At 38.6% G+C, this 15,131-nt stretch overlaps 2 protein-coding genes across 4 annotated transcripts in view; one reads left to right on the plus strand and one right to left on the minus strand.

Annotated features, from left to right (window-relative positions):
* The window catches only part of LOC103106573 (negative elongation factor D-like), a 38,204-nt gene extending 23,737 nt beyond the window's left edge, over positions 1 to 14,467 (plus strand). The window contains exons 1-7 of one of the 3 annotated variants that reach the window (XM_056824528.1): positions 3,272 to 3,365; positions 6,856 to 7,016; positions 13,223 to 13,337; positions 13,563 to 13,658; positions 13,749 to 13,889; positions 14,046 to 14,180; positions 14,260 to 14,467. In XM_056824528.1, coding sequence (XP_056680506.1) covers positions 13,239 to 13,337; positions 13,563 to 13,658; positions 13,749 to 13,889; positions 14,046 to 14,180; positions 14,260 to 14,289 — 501 coding nt within the window. In that variant the 5' untranslated portion in view covers positions 3,272 to 3,365; positions 6,856 to 7,016; positions 13,223 to 13,238 and the 3' untranslated portion in view covers positions 14,290 to 14,467. Of the gene's footprint in view, positions 1 to 3,271; positions 3,366 to 6,855; positions 7,017 to 13,201; positions 13,338 to 13,562; positions 13,659 to 13,748; positions 13,890 to 14,045; positions 14,181 to 14,259 lie in introns of those variants that run through there. The other 2 variants (XM_056824527.1, XM_056824526.1) reach the window with 2 other exon arrangements.
* The window catches only part of CCBE1 (collagen and calcium binding EGF domains 1), a 380,199-nt gene that overhangs the window by 114,654 nt on the left and 250,414 nt on the right, over positions 1 to 15,131 (minus strand). The gene's annotated exons all lie outside the window — the stretch shown is intronic.

Consider the following 15,131-nt stretch of genomic DNA (forward strand, 5'->3'; position numbering starts at 1 on the left):
CCTTTCTATCACAAAGCTTTTTTAGCTTGGTAGGACCTGTCAGAATTTGGGCCCCATGGGCAGTATCTTTAAGAACACAGGATCACCTCTGGGCCATGAGGAGACATCAAAGGAATAGGAACTCATCTATATATTGCACCCCTCACCCCTGCCACAAAGCCAGAAAAAATATATCTTTATCAGGCTCTCATCTTCCCTTTCTTTGCTCTCTTCCTTTGCAGTTACCAAATGGCTTTCCCTCAGACTATCCCCAACTACATGGTAGCTCCCCCTGCAAAGGCTATCCATATAATTCTGGGCAGCACCCTGGACTCTTTATCTCCCTTGCTCCTTACCACTTCTTCAAAACTCTTGTGCATTATATAAGGAGTGGGGAAGAGGAGGGTAGAAGACTGGCCTACCAGCACCAAAGCCAAATAAACTTGGCAGATCAAGGTTAAAAAAGCAAACTACCACAGAAATCCCACCTGGAAGCAAATTTCATGATCAACATCTCTTGTGTCCCTTGTGATAAGCCATAAGGTAGGTCTGATTATGACCCTTTAGGGCTTCCCACTCTATAAATTTTCAGACTTAATTTGAAAGCCATGTGGAGTGGTGACTCATATTTCTCTGTAAAAACACAGAAAACAAAGCAAAGTCACATGGCTATCTCTTCTAGGCCAACACATGAAAAGAGACCTCTGATTCTTCAGGACCTAGAGCTTTCCTCAAACAGTGCCAGACCAGTTTGACCAAATCAGTCCTTGATATTTATCATCTGCTTTTCCTTCTACTTTCTCTTTCCTGTAATGGACATTTTAGCTTAACCTTCTCTGCCTGAGCTCAAGAATATAGCAGGAATGAATGAGCTTCCAGTCTCCCACCTTTATCCCAACACCAAACCTGTGATCATTTCATCACCTCCTGATTCTAAACCCTCTAAGTTCTCTCCTTTCAGAGAATCTGATGCCCCTAATAGGCACCTCTCCTGCTAGTCTCAGAATAGCAAACACAACTAGCTGTTCCAGGGATGCTATTTACAGTGGGTAAAATGAATAGCCAACAGAAATCTGACTTGTCCAAACATTCAAATGTGAAAAGACACCCTTGAAAACCAATGCAATGAATAAGAAGTCCTTTGGATTCAAATTCAGTTCTAAAAACATGAGCTACAAATCATCTGAATTGATTGAAAACACATGAAATTATTAAAAGTAAAATGAGTAGATCCAAGAAAACATTCTATATAGCAACAGAAATTTTGTTTGAAGAATGGCTTATGTATGTCCATCTCCAGAGATAGAACTGATAAATAGAACCAAGCAAAACATAGTTTTATATAGAGAGATATATTTTTAGTTAAATAATATCTTTGCTAATGTGGAAAGAGGAGGAAGGTTGGGAATTTTAATGTAACCATCTAATTAATTAGTTAATTAGAAAAAGAACAACACACAGGTCTGAACTCACTTGCCTTAACACTCGAAGTATGCAGGACAACGTGCAATTTATATAAAGTGAGTCGCATGTATTTAAATTAGACTCTCACATCTTTACTTTGAACACCGAAACTGCAAATCTTCCTAGCTGTGTGACCCTGGATAAGTCATTTAACCCCCATTGCTTGACCTTTACTATTCTTCTAACTTGGAACCAATTCACAGTATCCATTCTAAAATGGAAGGTAAAGGTTTTTTCAAAAAAGAAACTGCAAATCTTTTCATTAATCCTTTAATAAAGCAATGAGATTTTGGGAATTACCATTTAACACAACATGTTAACTTCAGAATGCCAAGCACAAGAAGCCAAGTTCAGATTTTGAGGGGGATGGTGTACTTTTCAAAGTGATGTAGATGGAAGGAAGAAATCAGTTCATATCAGTCAACAAATATTTATTAAGCACTTACTATGTGCCAGAAACTATTGTTATGCACTAGAAAGTCAAAGAAAAAGAAAAAGAAGACCTTTCCCTCAAGGAGCTTACATTCTATTGGGGGAGACAATATATACATTAATTGAAACATAAAATTTAAAAAATACAGATTAGATTGAAGACAAGCAGTTGGAGGAGCCGGGAAAAACATCCTAAAAGCCAGGAATTCTATAAAGCAAAGCTTAGGAGGGAGAACATTCCAGGCATGGGGACAACCAGTATGAAGGTATATGGATTCCTTAATGATCTCATGCAGAACCAGATGTTTCCTTCATTCTCAAAAGTCTTTTTGATAGAACTAATTTTTACATGCCTTTATTAATGAATAATTGCTGAAAAGACTCAACATGTTTTCAAAGCAAAGAAATGAAGACTGATCAAGGAAAAGGAAGAAAAGAGGAAAATATTTCCTGTGCAAGAAAATGAGTTTGTGCCAGAATCATTATGATAAGATTTTGAGGTGCCAGAGGCAAAGAACCAGATGAAAAATCATCTAAATGGAACATAGGTTTGAGCCATAGTAAAGCAGGGATTGTGAATAATACAAAGGAAGCCATCACTACCACATGTTTAAATCCTACTGATAGTGGAAAGTCTGATAGAGGTTGTAGTATCATCAATATCACCTTCTTTGAAAATGAAAGTCAATTATATCCTTGGGCAGTGATGGTGAATCTTTTAGAGACTGTGTGCCATGCCCCGCCCTCCACTGCATGCTATGCCCCATCCACCCAGACTGCATACCCTGCCCTACCCCACCCCAGCTTGCCACCTTACCTTACACAAAGAAAAAAGAAAGGGAGGGGAGTAGTACGGGTGCTCTGCTTAGGGGAGGGAGTAAGCACTTTGACTGGGTTGCTGGGCAGAGGGGCTAAGAGGTGCAGTGGAGAGGGGGAAAGGAGCAATTCCACAGAGGAGCAACTCCACAGAATCCCTCTGTCTTTCTTAGTAACTAACTCTGGTGGTGATGCATGCCCACCGAGAGGTCTCTGTGGGCCATCTTTGGCATGCATGCTATAGGTTTGCCATCTAGGGTAATAGACACCATAAAAACTAAATCAACACTTTTACTAGGGAAAGTAATATTTTCTTCTGGGTGAGTGGCAGGGAATGTCAAGTTCCTTTACCATATCTGACTTCATTTGCCTTCTGAGGTTAGGGTGGAGTAATTTGTTGCTCTTATTTGGTCTTAATTATAGTGAAGTATGTGTGTATGCAAATTTGAGTATATGTATGTATATATCTATCAAGATCCCACAGTTTAGTAATGATGAATGTAGTACTCCTGGTCCCTGAATATTTAGAATATGTCAGGATTAAGGAGGTCATACTGAATGATTTCTGGTACAGATGTGGAAGGTCATACGGACTGAAGATAGGACGGATGGATGAACTATCAGGAAAGATGTGTCACTTCCAGTATTCAAGAGTCTGAGAGACACGGGTCCCTGTGAGTATCACTAATCAATAGTACAGCCTTCAGAAATCTGACCTTCTATTTCTTCTACTTGTCATGAGAGATCCTAGCAAATACAGAGTGAAGAAATAATTAAAATGCCATTAATGAGGCAGTGTGTTGAAAAAGAGGCTTGAATTAATGACCAGAGTGTGCATGCAACAAGTCCACAATTGATAAGGTAGGCAGATAGAGGGTTGGGGGAGCAGACCTGCTACTGCTCTGATTCAGGCTATTCAGTCTCATGAGATTCCTATAGCAGCTAGAGCACAGAGAACACGTACACATCTGCAGTAGATCTAACTAGCTAAGGAGTTTCAGGGAACAAAGTAAAATTAGCCACAATTCTATAATTTTTAAGGAGTTCAAAATGCTTTCTTCACAATTCTATGGGACAGGCAGTTTAGGAATAATTACACCTATTATCCAGATGAAGAGACTGAGGCTCAGCAATGTTGAATGACTTGTCAAGGATCACTCAGCTAGTTAAGTATCATTTCATAGCCATATTTGCTGATGGAGTCCAGACTGCCTATATCACTAACCAATATTGCCTCTCTGAAAAAGAGTCACTCTGCTTTTGCATTGGCTTTTGTATTTCTCAAAGAGATTTTGAAATTAATTACACCACTTGAATAACATCAAGCACAGATTGGGGTTTCAGAGAAGATAGCTCCTCAAAGTGCTGGGTGGTGAGTAACATGAGGTGGACAGAGCGTAAGAATTTAGAGTCAGGAAGACCTGAGTTTGAATCCCATCTTAAACATGGAGGGGCCGACTGACCTCTGAACAGGTTAATCATGGGCCTGAGTCTCACTTTCCTCTTCTGGAAAATGGGAATAACAATAGCACCTTTCTCACCAGACTATTGAGAGGACTAAATAAGATAACGTATAGAAAGTACTTGGTGAGGTTTAAAATGCCCTATAAATGTGCTGCACATTATCTCCCAGAGTGCTGGGCACACAACTTGTTTAATGCACGTTGCCTTAACTTGCCACTAGGGAGTTCCCCCTATGTGACCTCTCCCTCTCATAAGTGTCTTTGCAATGAGTAACTTTGAAAGCTGAGGCCACTCTGTTTTCATTTGGAGCTTTGTTTTTCCAAACAGTTTAGCCCTCTGAGCAGCCAAGTCCAATGACCTTACGGGGTCTGTGCGGCTTGGACAGCTATGGGCAAGAGTTCCATCTGGATTCATCTGAATTTGCAGAGCCTTGCATGTCAGGGGTGGCTCTGGCCAGAGATCTGTTTTCTACAGAACATTTACTCACTTTGCCTCAAAAAACGGTGGCTGGCCTTTCCTCTGCTTCCTTTTGGGGGAAAAAGGGGGCCACAGAAACCAATCAAAGTGGCATCTGCTAACTATAGAAATGGAGGACTGGGGCTTCCATCTTGAGCCCAGAAACTCCATTCCTCAATAATGGAATATCTGACTGTTTCAATTATTTAAATACTTTTCGAGGTCTCAGAGGATGTGTTATAAATTGTTTTGGCTGCAACAATGTCAACTTTTTGGTGGCAGTCAATAAATCTTTCCTGTTCCAACCTGGGGTTCCTCCAGATTACAGCGTATCTATATTTATAGATGGGCTCTGAATTGGTAGTAACTGCATGAGTCCAGGCTCTGATACAGATGGTTTTTTGCTTATGGTTATAGAAACAAAGACATCCCACAGAACTGCCTGCTCTCTGATGTGTAGGCAACTCTGCCTCCCCTGGGAAGTTCCTTGGATAGGTGGAACAAGTCTCAGGGCATAGAGCCAGGTGCTCCTTCTTCCCAGTTTTTGCTCAGCACCTTCAAATGACCAAATCCCAAAGACAAATATTTATTGAGCACACCTACTACATGCAAGGTGTCATGTTTTAAGAGGATCGGAAGCATTTAGTTCTGTGAAAGAGGTTTAAACTTTGTTTGTGCCAGGGACACCTTTGGTAGTGGGGTGAAGAATAACATTTTTAAAGCATAAAATGAAATGCACTGGATAAAAACACACAGAAAACCAATTGTATTGATCTAAAGATGTCATTTTTGGTGGATCCCCTGAAATCAAAGGAATTTGTGGACCTCAGGTTAAGATCTCCTGCTCTTTAAGGGGCTTCATCTTTTGTTATTTTGTCTGGGGCTGTGGTTTGCTTTCATAAATCCATGTCTGTGTCTCCTTGTCCCCTGCTCTCCTACCTCCCCAGAGTCTCCAGAAGGATTTTCCCTGTTGGGTTTTCCTGCCTGGTGTAAGGATCCCTCCTCTACTGTGGGAGGGATGATGTTTATTTGTCTGGATGCACTCATCCATAGGGACAGGGTTTCTTTTCATTTTCTTTCAAAGTTGTGTTTTCCTCTGGAGGTCTGGTTGGGCTCTGTGTGAGGGAGGGCTGGGAGCCAGGGCTGAGGCATGTTCCCTGAGGGAGGCTGCTTAGGGATGCTTACTTGTCTGCCACGTGTCTGTTTACTGATATGTCAGTACCTCTTTTGAGAACGTTTGAGGATGGAGTTTCAGCCATCGATTGTCCATGGCTAGTTTCAGGGCCATGCTTTTTGTTTTCCTGTTTTGATGCTTTTTTGGCCAGCTTCAAAACATGCCTAAATCCCCAAGGGAAATCTCAGTTCAGACTCTCTCCTCCTGCTTACATGTGGTGTCATTTCTCATTAAGGGCTACCCCATGCCCTTTCAAGATAAATGTTTTTGTTTGTTCTGTTGTTAGGGCCTTCAGTCTTTGAAGCCCTCATTGACTAAGTTCTCCATGTCCTCTTCAGGCATTTTTCAAGAACTGTTCATTCTCTTGAGAATTGGGGATCAATCTGATTTTTTTAGGACAATTACTGGTCTTCAGCTTTTTTGTGGGAAGAGTAGGGGAGGGTAGACAGTCCTGGAATTTCATTGATCCTTCCATAAACGCAGTCTGGCAACTCCACTGTAACATAATCTTAGAGTCAACTGGAACACCGAGGGTTAAGTGATTCAACCAGGAGGTGTCAAGGGTAAGATTTGAACAGTGGTCTTCCTGACTTTAAGGCCAGCCCTCCATCTGCAACACCATTGCTGCCTCTAATTTTATGCCTGAGGATGCTGAATTATAAGCCTGCCACTATGGAGCACTAGTTTCACTATTTATATCTGGCAAGTTTCTTCACTCAGATATCTTTAGTTTAGGGGGAAGTTTATGTTGACAGTGTTTGACATCACAAATCCAAGAGTTTTTTCATGTTGGAAAAGCAAGGTGATCTAATGGGCAGAAGGTAGAACTAGAGTCCAGAGGAAGTCTTGGGTTCAAATTTCACCTCTGACATTTATTTGCTCTTAGACAATGGATGCCATAAATTATCTGAGTCTCATTTTCCTCATCTAGAAATTGAGATATGGCATATTAAAATGTATTATTAAACATTAATATCATTCTGCTGCAAATTTACCAGTGAGGTAATTTCTTAGTGACCTTTTTTTTAATTGTGCCAGATCAACCACTAATTTACCTTTCCTTTTCCTAGGAGTCATTCTTTATCCTGACCACAGTGTTACTGTCATAGGACAAGAGGGTTTTCCCACTTGGAAAAATCTGCTTCCTCCTATCTCCAAGTCCACACATATTTACAGTTTCCCGTTAGAGCTGGAAGAGAAAGAACACTCACAGCAAACTCATCACAAGGCAGTAAGTTTTCTGGGAGTGGGGAGTTGATTTCTTTCCTAGCTGTACCTAGAGGATGGATGGGGCTCATTAACATTCCATTGATAAGGTGTAAAATGATCTATGCTGAAAAGGAGGCTTGAGGGGGTCACTGAGGTTTATCTGTGTTTATCCTCCTGTTATGACTCATCTTTGGGTTCTGTTTCTCTTCTCAGAGAATGTTTTGGCTCATTACCTCAAACCTCCTGGCCTGGTTACCAAATTTCCACTTAATTGGTTATGGGGGCTCTGGTGCCTCCTGGACACTGGGACTCCAGGGATTCCCAATTCATTTCTCACCTGCTCTTGGGGGCAGGTCCACAGTAGGGCTGAGGAAAACATGATAACACGAATGGCTGGGCTGCCAACATTTTCACAGGTCCTGCTTTGTATTTCAGTTCTCTTTTGGTGGGTGGCTACACTGGTAGGTCCCAGGACTCATGCCCCAGGCTTCTTTCTCTGGGCCACAGAGCCAGAGGAAATCCTGTAAGCTGTGTGATCTTTGGCAACTTAACTTAACCTCTCAGTTTTTTCAGCTGTAAGACAGGGATATCTGCATTACCTTCATTACATGGTTGATATAGGAAAGCACTTTGCAAATCCACAGTCCTATAGAATCTGAGCCTATGAGATAATGTGTATGAAGTATTCTGTATCTAAAGCACTATGGAAATTCAAAGTTGTTCTTTGTATTGCTTCTTTAACTAGTATTTTTCAGTTCCCTCTAAAACAAAACAAAATCTGATTTCATTTCCTGCTTCTTTCTCCTCCAACTCTAATTATTGAGGCTCCACACACTTCTGGCATGCCTTTCATCATCACAGACTAAAACATGCCCAGCCAATAGAAGTGTCTAATTGAGAAAGGCAAGAATATTTTTACAATTCCAGGTAATGGAACAGGCTAAACACAGACAGGACCCCAAAAGGGCTAATTCAACAATAGTAACTCGAAATCTTTTGGCATGTATTTTTACTTTGCTTGTTGGCTACATTAAAATTCCCAGGCATCTCACTCCCTTCTCTACCAGCAACAGGGGAGGCATCACTTAAATATCTATATATATATGTAATATATGTATTTATAAATGAACTATGTCTTTCATTTTCCATTGATCAGTTATTTTCTAAATATAGACATTCACAAGTTATTTTTCAAACATTCATTCAGTAATTGTATATAATGTATGTAATATAAAAATGGTTTGACTCATTTTATTTTTCATACTTTCACATAGGCCTTCCCATGTTTAAAAAAAAATAACCTGCTTATCACTTCTTATGGCACAGTATTATTCCATCATCATCATATGCCACAGCTTGTTCAGCCATTCCCCAATTGATGCGTATTCCCTCAATTTCCAGTTCTTTGCCACCACAAAAAAGAGCTATCAATATTTTCAGGACACATAGGTTCTTGGAGGTAGCTAGGTAGCTCAGTGGATTGAAAGTCAGGCCTAGAGACAGATCTTGATCTCAGACACTTCCTAGCTGTGTGACCCCTGACACTTAAGTATGGACCAGTGAAACTGAGAGACTTGCCAAAGAGTTATTCTTTCTTAGGAGGTAGTATGGTACAATAGAAAGCCCATTCATTCTGGAGTCGGAAGATTTGGGTTCAAATCCCACTTCTGATGCTTACTCTCTGAATGATCTTTAGCAAGTCTCTCAGTCTTACTGGTTCTTCCTTCCCTCATTTGAAAAATAAGAGGTTTAGATTACAGGGCTAATGAGGTCTTTTTTCTAGCTCTAGATTATTTGACTCCATGATCCTATTTAAATCTGAGCCCAATTTGCTATGCAATTGTCCTTAAAACCATTGAGAAAAAGAAATAGTAGTGCTTTTGTGATTGTTCTTATCTATTATTATGGAACAACATGAAGAACTTTGTTGGCTTTTGGTGTTGAACTTTTATTTTAAATATGCTATCCTAACCCTGGGGAAGGTAGGTGGCACAATGGACATAATGCCAGTCCTGGAGTCAGGAAGACTCATCTTCCTGAGTTCAAATCTGACCTTAATATTTACTATCTGTGTGATTCTGGGCAAGTCACTTAACCTTATTTGCCTCAGTTTCCTCATCTGTAAAAAGAGGTTGAGAGGAAATGGTGAAACTACTCCAGTATCTTTGCCATGAAAATCCCAAATGGGGTCACTTAGAATTGGACACATATGAAATAACTGAACAGCAGCATCCTGCTCCTAAGAGACACAAATTAGGCCTTGGTCCTCTGGCACAAGGAAACATTTTTTTGGTATGCATATACAACTCTCTCCTCACTTGTCTAAAAAAAAAAAAACCATAAAGGAAAACTCTCCAAATCTTGGAATGATTCCATCAAGTCTGTTTGGAGAAGCTCCTTAGCCAATTTATATCCCAAAAGAAATTTCCACTATAACATATCTAATATGTACCCAACCAACCTTTGCTTAGATTTTTAGCAAAAGCAAATATGCCATATCCCAATTAATCCAATTCTACTTGAGAATACATCTAGTGTTAGGAAGTTTTTTTCTTAGATCAAGTCTAAATTCTAGCCTTTCTCTCCCCAGCTTCCATCTATTGTAATGCTCCTGATTCTTCTCTCTAAGACAAATAGAACAAGACTCTTCTCTTCCTCATCACAGTTGGCTTCCAATACTTGAAGACAGCTGTCTTTCTATACTCCTGAACACCATTATTCTCTTATATAGCATACATATCCCCAATTTCTCCAAAAGACCCTCATATGTTACAAACTCAGGATCCTTCCCCATCTTGGTAGCCCTCCTCTGGACACTCCTCAGCTTTTCAATGGCATTGAATTAAAGGCAATACTTTATATGAGAGGGATGAATGAGAATGAGAGGGAGTATCATCTCCTTTTCTTGCAAGTTACATTGCTCAATAAAGCTCAGTGTTGCATTAACTTTAATTGGCTGTCAGATTATACTCTCTATTTATATTGGGTTTTCTGTTTTACAACATCCCCTCCCCTACTTTTTCAGGCAAATGAGTGTATAAAAACATGCCTCCTCCATTTTGTACTTCTAAAATCAACTTTCATGCTCATCTAAGATTTCACAATTATCTTTATCATGCTGCATTTTATCACAGGGCAGTCCTGTGTTCTAATTTATTTTAAAAAAAAAGTTTTTGAATCTTGAATCAATCACAATGCATTAGCTACTCTTCCAGTCTTTGTCACTTGCAAATCTGATAAGCAGGATGCCTTTATCTAAGTCATTGTTTAAAATGTTAATCAGGCCTGGGCCAAGCTTTGATCCCTGGAGCATTCCACTTAAGACTTCTCTCCAACTTGATTTTGATCCAGTAATGACAACTCATTAAGTCTGGTCTTTCAAGTTGTTCCAAACTCACCTAAATGCACAATTATCCACCCCAAATCTCATCTTTTTCACAAGAATAGTATATACAATAGTCAAGAGACTGCCACTTACCAATCATCAACTCTATTAAACAGGCTGTTTCATAATTGTAAATCTAGGCTCAACCATGAGTCCTATTTTTCCAGCTTTGAAACACTTTATGTTGAAAAGAATCAGAAAGCAAACTTGTGTCAACTTGGATAAGTATTGCAATTCTCTGGCAATTAGTTTTTTTCATCTAAAATGATGGAATTAATTCCAATGTTCTCTGAGGTCCTTGGTAGGTACTATAATCCTATAATTCTTTGAAAAAATATTTTGTGTGTTGGATTTCCATGTTACTATGTTTAATTAACACATAAATAATTTTAAAATTGTACAATGGGTAGTATACAGGTAAATAATTTATTAAACCTTCTATGTCCTATGGTTATAGCTATTAAAAGTTGGCCAACAGGCCCTTGGTGAAGAATGTAACACTCAGTGTTCCGTTGGAAAAAACAAATTTGACTTGGCAGCACCTTTTCTGAGAATATAATATAGTTACATTAAATGTGAACAGTGCCATTATAAGGGCAGATGAAAACAGAGATAGGCAATTGCATAAAAAACAATTTTTTCACTTCTACTTAAAATTCAATTAATTCCACTACATTTCAAGTAGAAGGTAATAGCTTTTAGTGGAGGGAAAAGAGAAGGGGAAATGTGTCAGCAGGAGAAATCTTGGCTTTAATTTCAAGATTTTTCATATATTTGCAAATGGGAAAATAAGGTCATATTCCATAATGTAGATCACTTACAATGTCTCGTTTCATCAAAGCAATTTAGTACCTGCCAAATAAGCTCTCTGATTCATCCACAGAGATAAATTTTGGAACAAGTTAAATGTAACACAGGCAACAAGCTGGGTTTACCTGCTTTCTTTGGAAAAGAAATTTAGACAGATTTTAAGTGACAACATCTGTTCCAACTTTCTCCAAGGATCTCAGCAAATTGTGGAGGTATTTGAAAATTTTACCTCATGGTATTAATATGCAATAGATAGGAGGTATGCATTTCAATGTTACTCATGAGGAAGCAAATAAATAGATGTTAAATAACATTCCCAGAATCACAGAGAAAGAGTAAGTGGCAAAAGCAAAAGCTACTATGTATTGTTTTATGTTTTTTCCCCCCAGATAAGCTTTGGAGATTGATCTGGACTGCCTGAAATGGGCTAGTACCCTTGCTATAATAATAGGCAGATAACCCTAAGAATTAGCAATCAGTGTTTATCCCTAAGAACTTATGGTGTGCATTTATAATACTTGGTTAAGATCCAATCTCAACCCACTAGGATCTTATTAGTCTTGTGAGGGGAAGGGGATCTTCAGCCAATTTACTCCAATGAAAAAGCCCTTAACAGAAGATTCTGAAAATGTAGAATTACAAAAAGATCAAAATTATGGCATAATGTCACTTAAATATGAAGGTGTAGACACTCTCAAGTGCTTTCATGGTGTAATGTGATTTTTAAAAGTTCATAGATTTTTATTGGCTTTTATCAACCATGCAAACTCTATAAAACTATTTTTTGGAGAGATATTATCAAAATACAGAACTTATCCAGTTCCTTAATCATTCTTTCATTATTCCTCAGTCGACAGTAGAAATTTTTATGGTCCAAAGTAGAATCATAAAAAACTCTTTGCCAAAAAACATTTAATCTTTTATATTGTACTTATATGCAAAAATAGCTATGCAATAATGAAGATGACTATTTTAAGTAAAAGCTTTGCAGAGTTGAAAATTAAAAGCCAAGATCTCAAGAGCTTAAAAAAAATAATTTTCCTCTCCTCCCAGTTATAGCTTTGATCTGTATAAGTAATGTGAATTGGAGTTGATTTCATTATTTCAACATAACTATTTTTCAGTGCAGATTTCTACTGCTCTTGAGGGTGGTGTGATGAGATGATAAACTGTAACACTGAGTAGTTGGAGAGCAAAAGAGGGATCTTAACCTAGAAGCCACATTTTTCTTCTCCCTTTGGTCAGACTTTGCCAAACTGGGAATCATCGTAGGGCTCCAACAGGATTCTAGAGACCAGAGTAATGTAACAACAGCAGCAACAAGATAGCATCCTTCTAAAAATCTTCCTTGAGATGAAGAACACTGGCTTTCGTTCATCATCTCAAGGCAGAGTAATACCACTTTATCTAAAGGAAGAAGATCTTTAGTTGTTCTCAGAGTGCATAATACATGTTGCAGAAATACTTGGGGACTAACATTGTTTCACTGATAATAGTTATACACTTCTAGATTTGCAGAATACAACAATGGGCATTTCCTCTAGATGGAGTCTATGAAATAGCAAAGATCTAAGAATGGAACAAAAGATCTAAGAGTGGCCTTCCATGGTCATGTCGAAATTCCCATTATATCAACCAACAAGTTAGTAAAGCAATATGAAACAAATGACTGGATCACCAGGATTTGTTTATGAAAATGCAAAGGTTTATGATGGGTATAAGAGACCAGGCCATTGCTTCCAAAAGTTTTTTTTTTTAAGCAAAATATTCTTTTATTTAAAAAGCTAGAAAATGACAAAATCTTCAAGTCAATTTTACTTCTTCATATATAGAATAACTGCATAAGTTCATATTAATAATGCCATTTGTCCCCACCTAAGTTGACTACATTATTATTTCCACTTTCAAAAATCAGTCATCTTAAAGTTAATGGTTACATCATTTCATATTGCCATCTTATTGTCCTAAGTAAAACTCACCTTAGTCTTAGGAATTTTGACTGAGGATTTGAAGATGCTTTCTTTATTTTCTAGGTTTCCAGTGGTAGCAATGGGTGTACTAAAGTGGGTGGATTGGACAGTGTCAGAACCACGCTATTTTCAGCTCCAGACTGATCATCCACCAGTACATTTGGCTTTACTAGATGAGGTGAGGATTGCATCATGCAGCCACATGTATATTTGTCTTTATATATCTAGTATTTATATTATCTAGTAGTGTTACAATGGTCCTCAGTGTGAAGAAATTCAACAGGTGTTTTGTCTGAGTGTTACTGGGACATAAACAACAAGTATTCTTAGTCTAATTCAACAGATATGGACAGCAAATATTTTGAAATAAGCACAATTGTGAAATGAGTTCTTTTGGCCATAGATTAGCACCTGCCACCAGCTCCTCCATCCCCAAATCCTGCAATTGTTGGTTAAATTATTTGAGACAGAGCACTCCCAGCTGGATGTAATGGAACAGGTATGGGGCCTTTCAAAAAATGAAAAAGCCTAGCTAGGAATTATGAATAAAATACTGTCTTTAACATGCACCTTCTGCCTTGCCCCCCAGCTTGAACTGAAGAAAACCCTGCTGGACAGAATGGTTCATCTGCTGAGTCGAGGTTTTGTATTGCCCATCGTCAGTTACATCCGAAAGTGTTTGGAGAAGTTGGACACTGACATCTCCCTCATTCGCTATTTTATTACTGAGGTCAGAAATGCTCCCTTTTGGTAACACTGACACTAACCAACTACTTAGCTTTGTAGCTAAGTTTTGAATGTGTCCTTCTGGAATTCATCTTCAAAGAAGAGACTAGATGCGATGGGGAAGAGTTGGAACAATGCTCAGGCTTCTCTCTCTTTACAGGTCTTGGATGTGATTGCTCCTCCCTACACTTCTGACTTTGTGCAGCTCTTTCTTCCTATTCTAGAGAATAACAGTATTGCAGGTGCTATTAAAACAGAAGGAGAACATGACCCTGTGACAGAGTTCATAGATAAGGTAATATATGACTGTTCTGGTTTATGCTCTTAAAATGACTAATTCCCTTTATAACCTTTTCTCTGTTTTCTTATTGAAGCCCACTGAAAGTCTAACTTCATTATGGTAAACTGAATCGGAGTCTGCTGCTGAATCCAAGGTTCCAACAAGACATTTCTAGGTGGAACTCAAGAAGTCGTGAGGACTGTGGCCTGAACTTCTGGTGGAAAGACTTTTTACTGACCCTATGGGTTATTTTAAATGTGTGGAATATCCATCTAAAGAGTTATCAAATAAAATTTGGAAGGACTTAACTTTCAACTCAATTTTTATGTTACATGTATCAAATTATAATGGGATTTTCAAGAGTCTTATTAAGTTGCATTTTACTACATGGGCATCGCAGGATGCTTCACACAGCAGTAATTCTCACTCAAGATACCAGATTGACCTCTTCAGCATTAAACAAGTGATTGAGTGGAACTTTTCTAAAGTAATTTATTGTAACCAAAAACCCTCTACAGATTTGGGTAAATCATTATTCCATTGTAGATCAGTTTTCTGAATAGGAGGCAAAAAGTGATTTGTAGACATTTTCCACCTTTAGAAGTATATTTCACTAAATATTTAGGATGTGGTTGCTGGGTATGAGGTAAGCCGATTAGAAGCAGCTAATCTTAATAAAACTTAAACTATGGGATCTCCAAATGAACACATTTCTTCAATAGCAAGATTGTAATTACTATCCTGTCCATTTTTATATCTGCTGGTTACAATCCTCAGCCAGCCCTTTTCACCCCACGGTTCACCCCATGAATTTCGGACAATCCAGTATTCTGTTCCGTTATCACTAACACCCTACCCAGCCACAGAAATGATATGGTTTATCATAGGTTGAGGATTATATTCAAAATAGATCCCTCCAGTGTAGTTATCCAAGGCTTCCGTTGCCATTATGCCACAACTGATAGG

Source organism: Monodelphis domestica, chromosome 3 (assembly GCF_027887165.1).
Source record: "Monodelphis domestica isolate mMonDom1 chromosome 3, mMonDom1.pri, whole genome shotgun sequence".
Lineage (NCBI taxonomy): Eukaryota > Metazoa > Chordata > Mammalia > Didelphimorphia > Didelphidae > Monodelphis > Monodelphis domestica.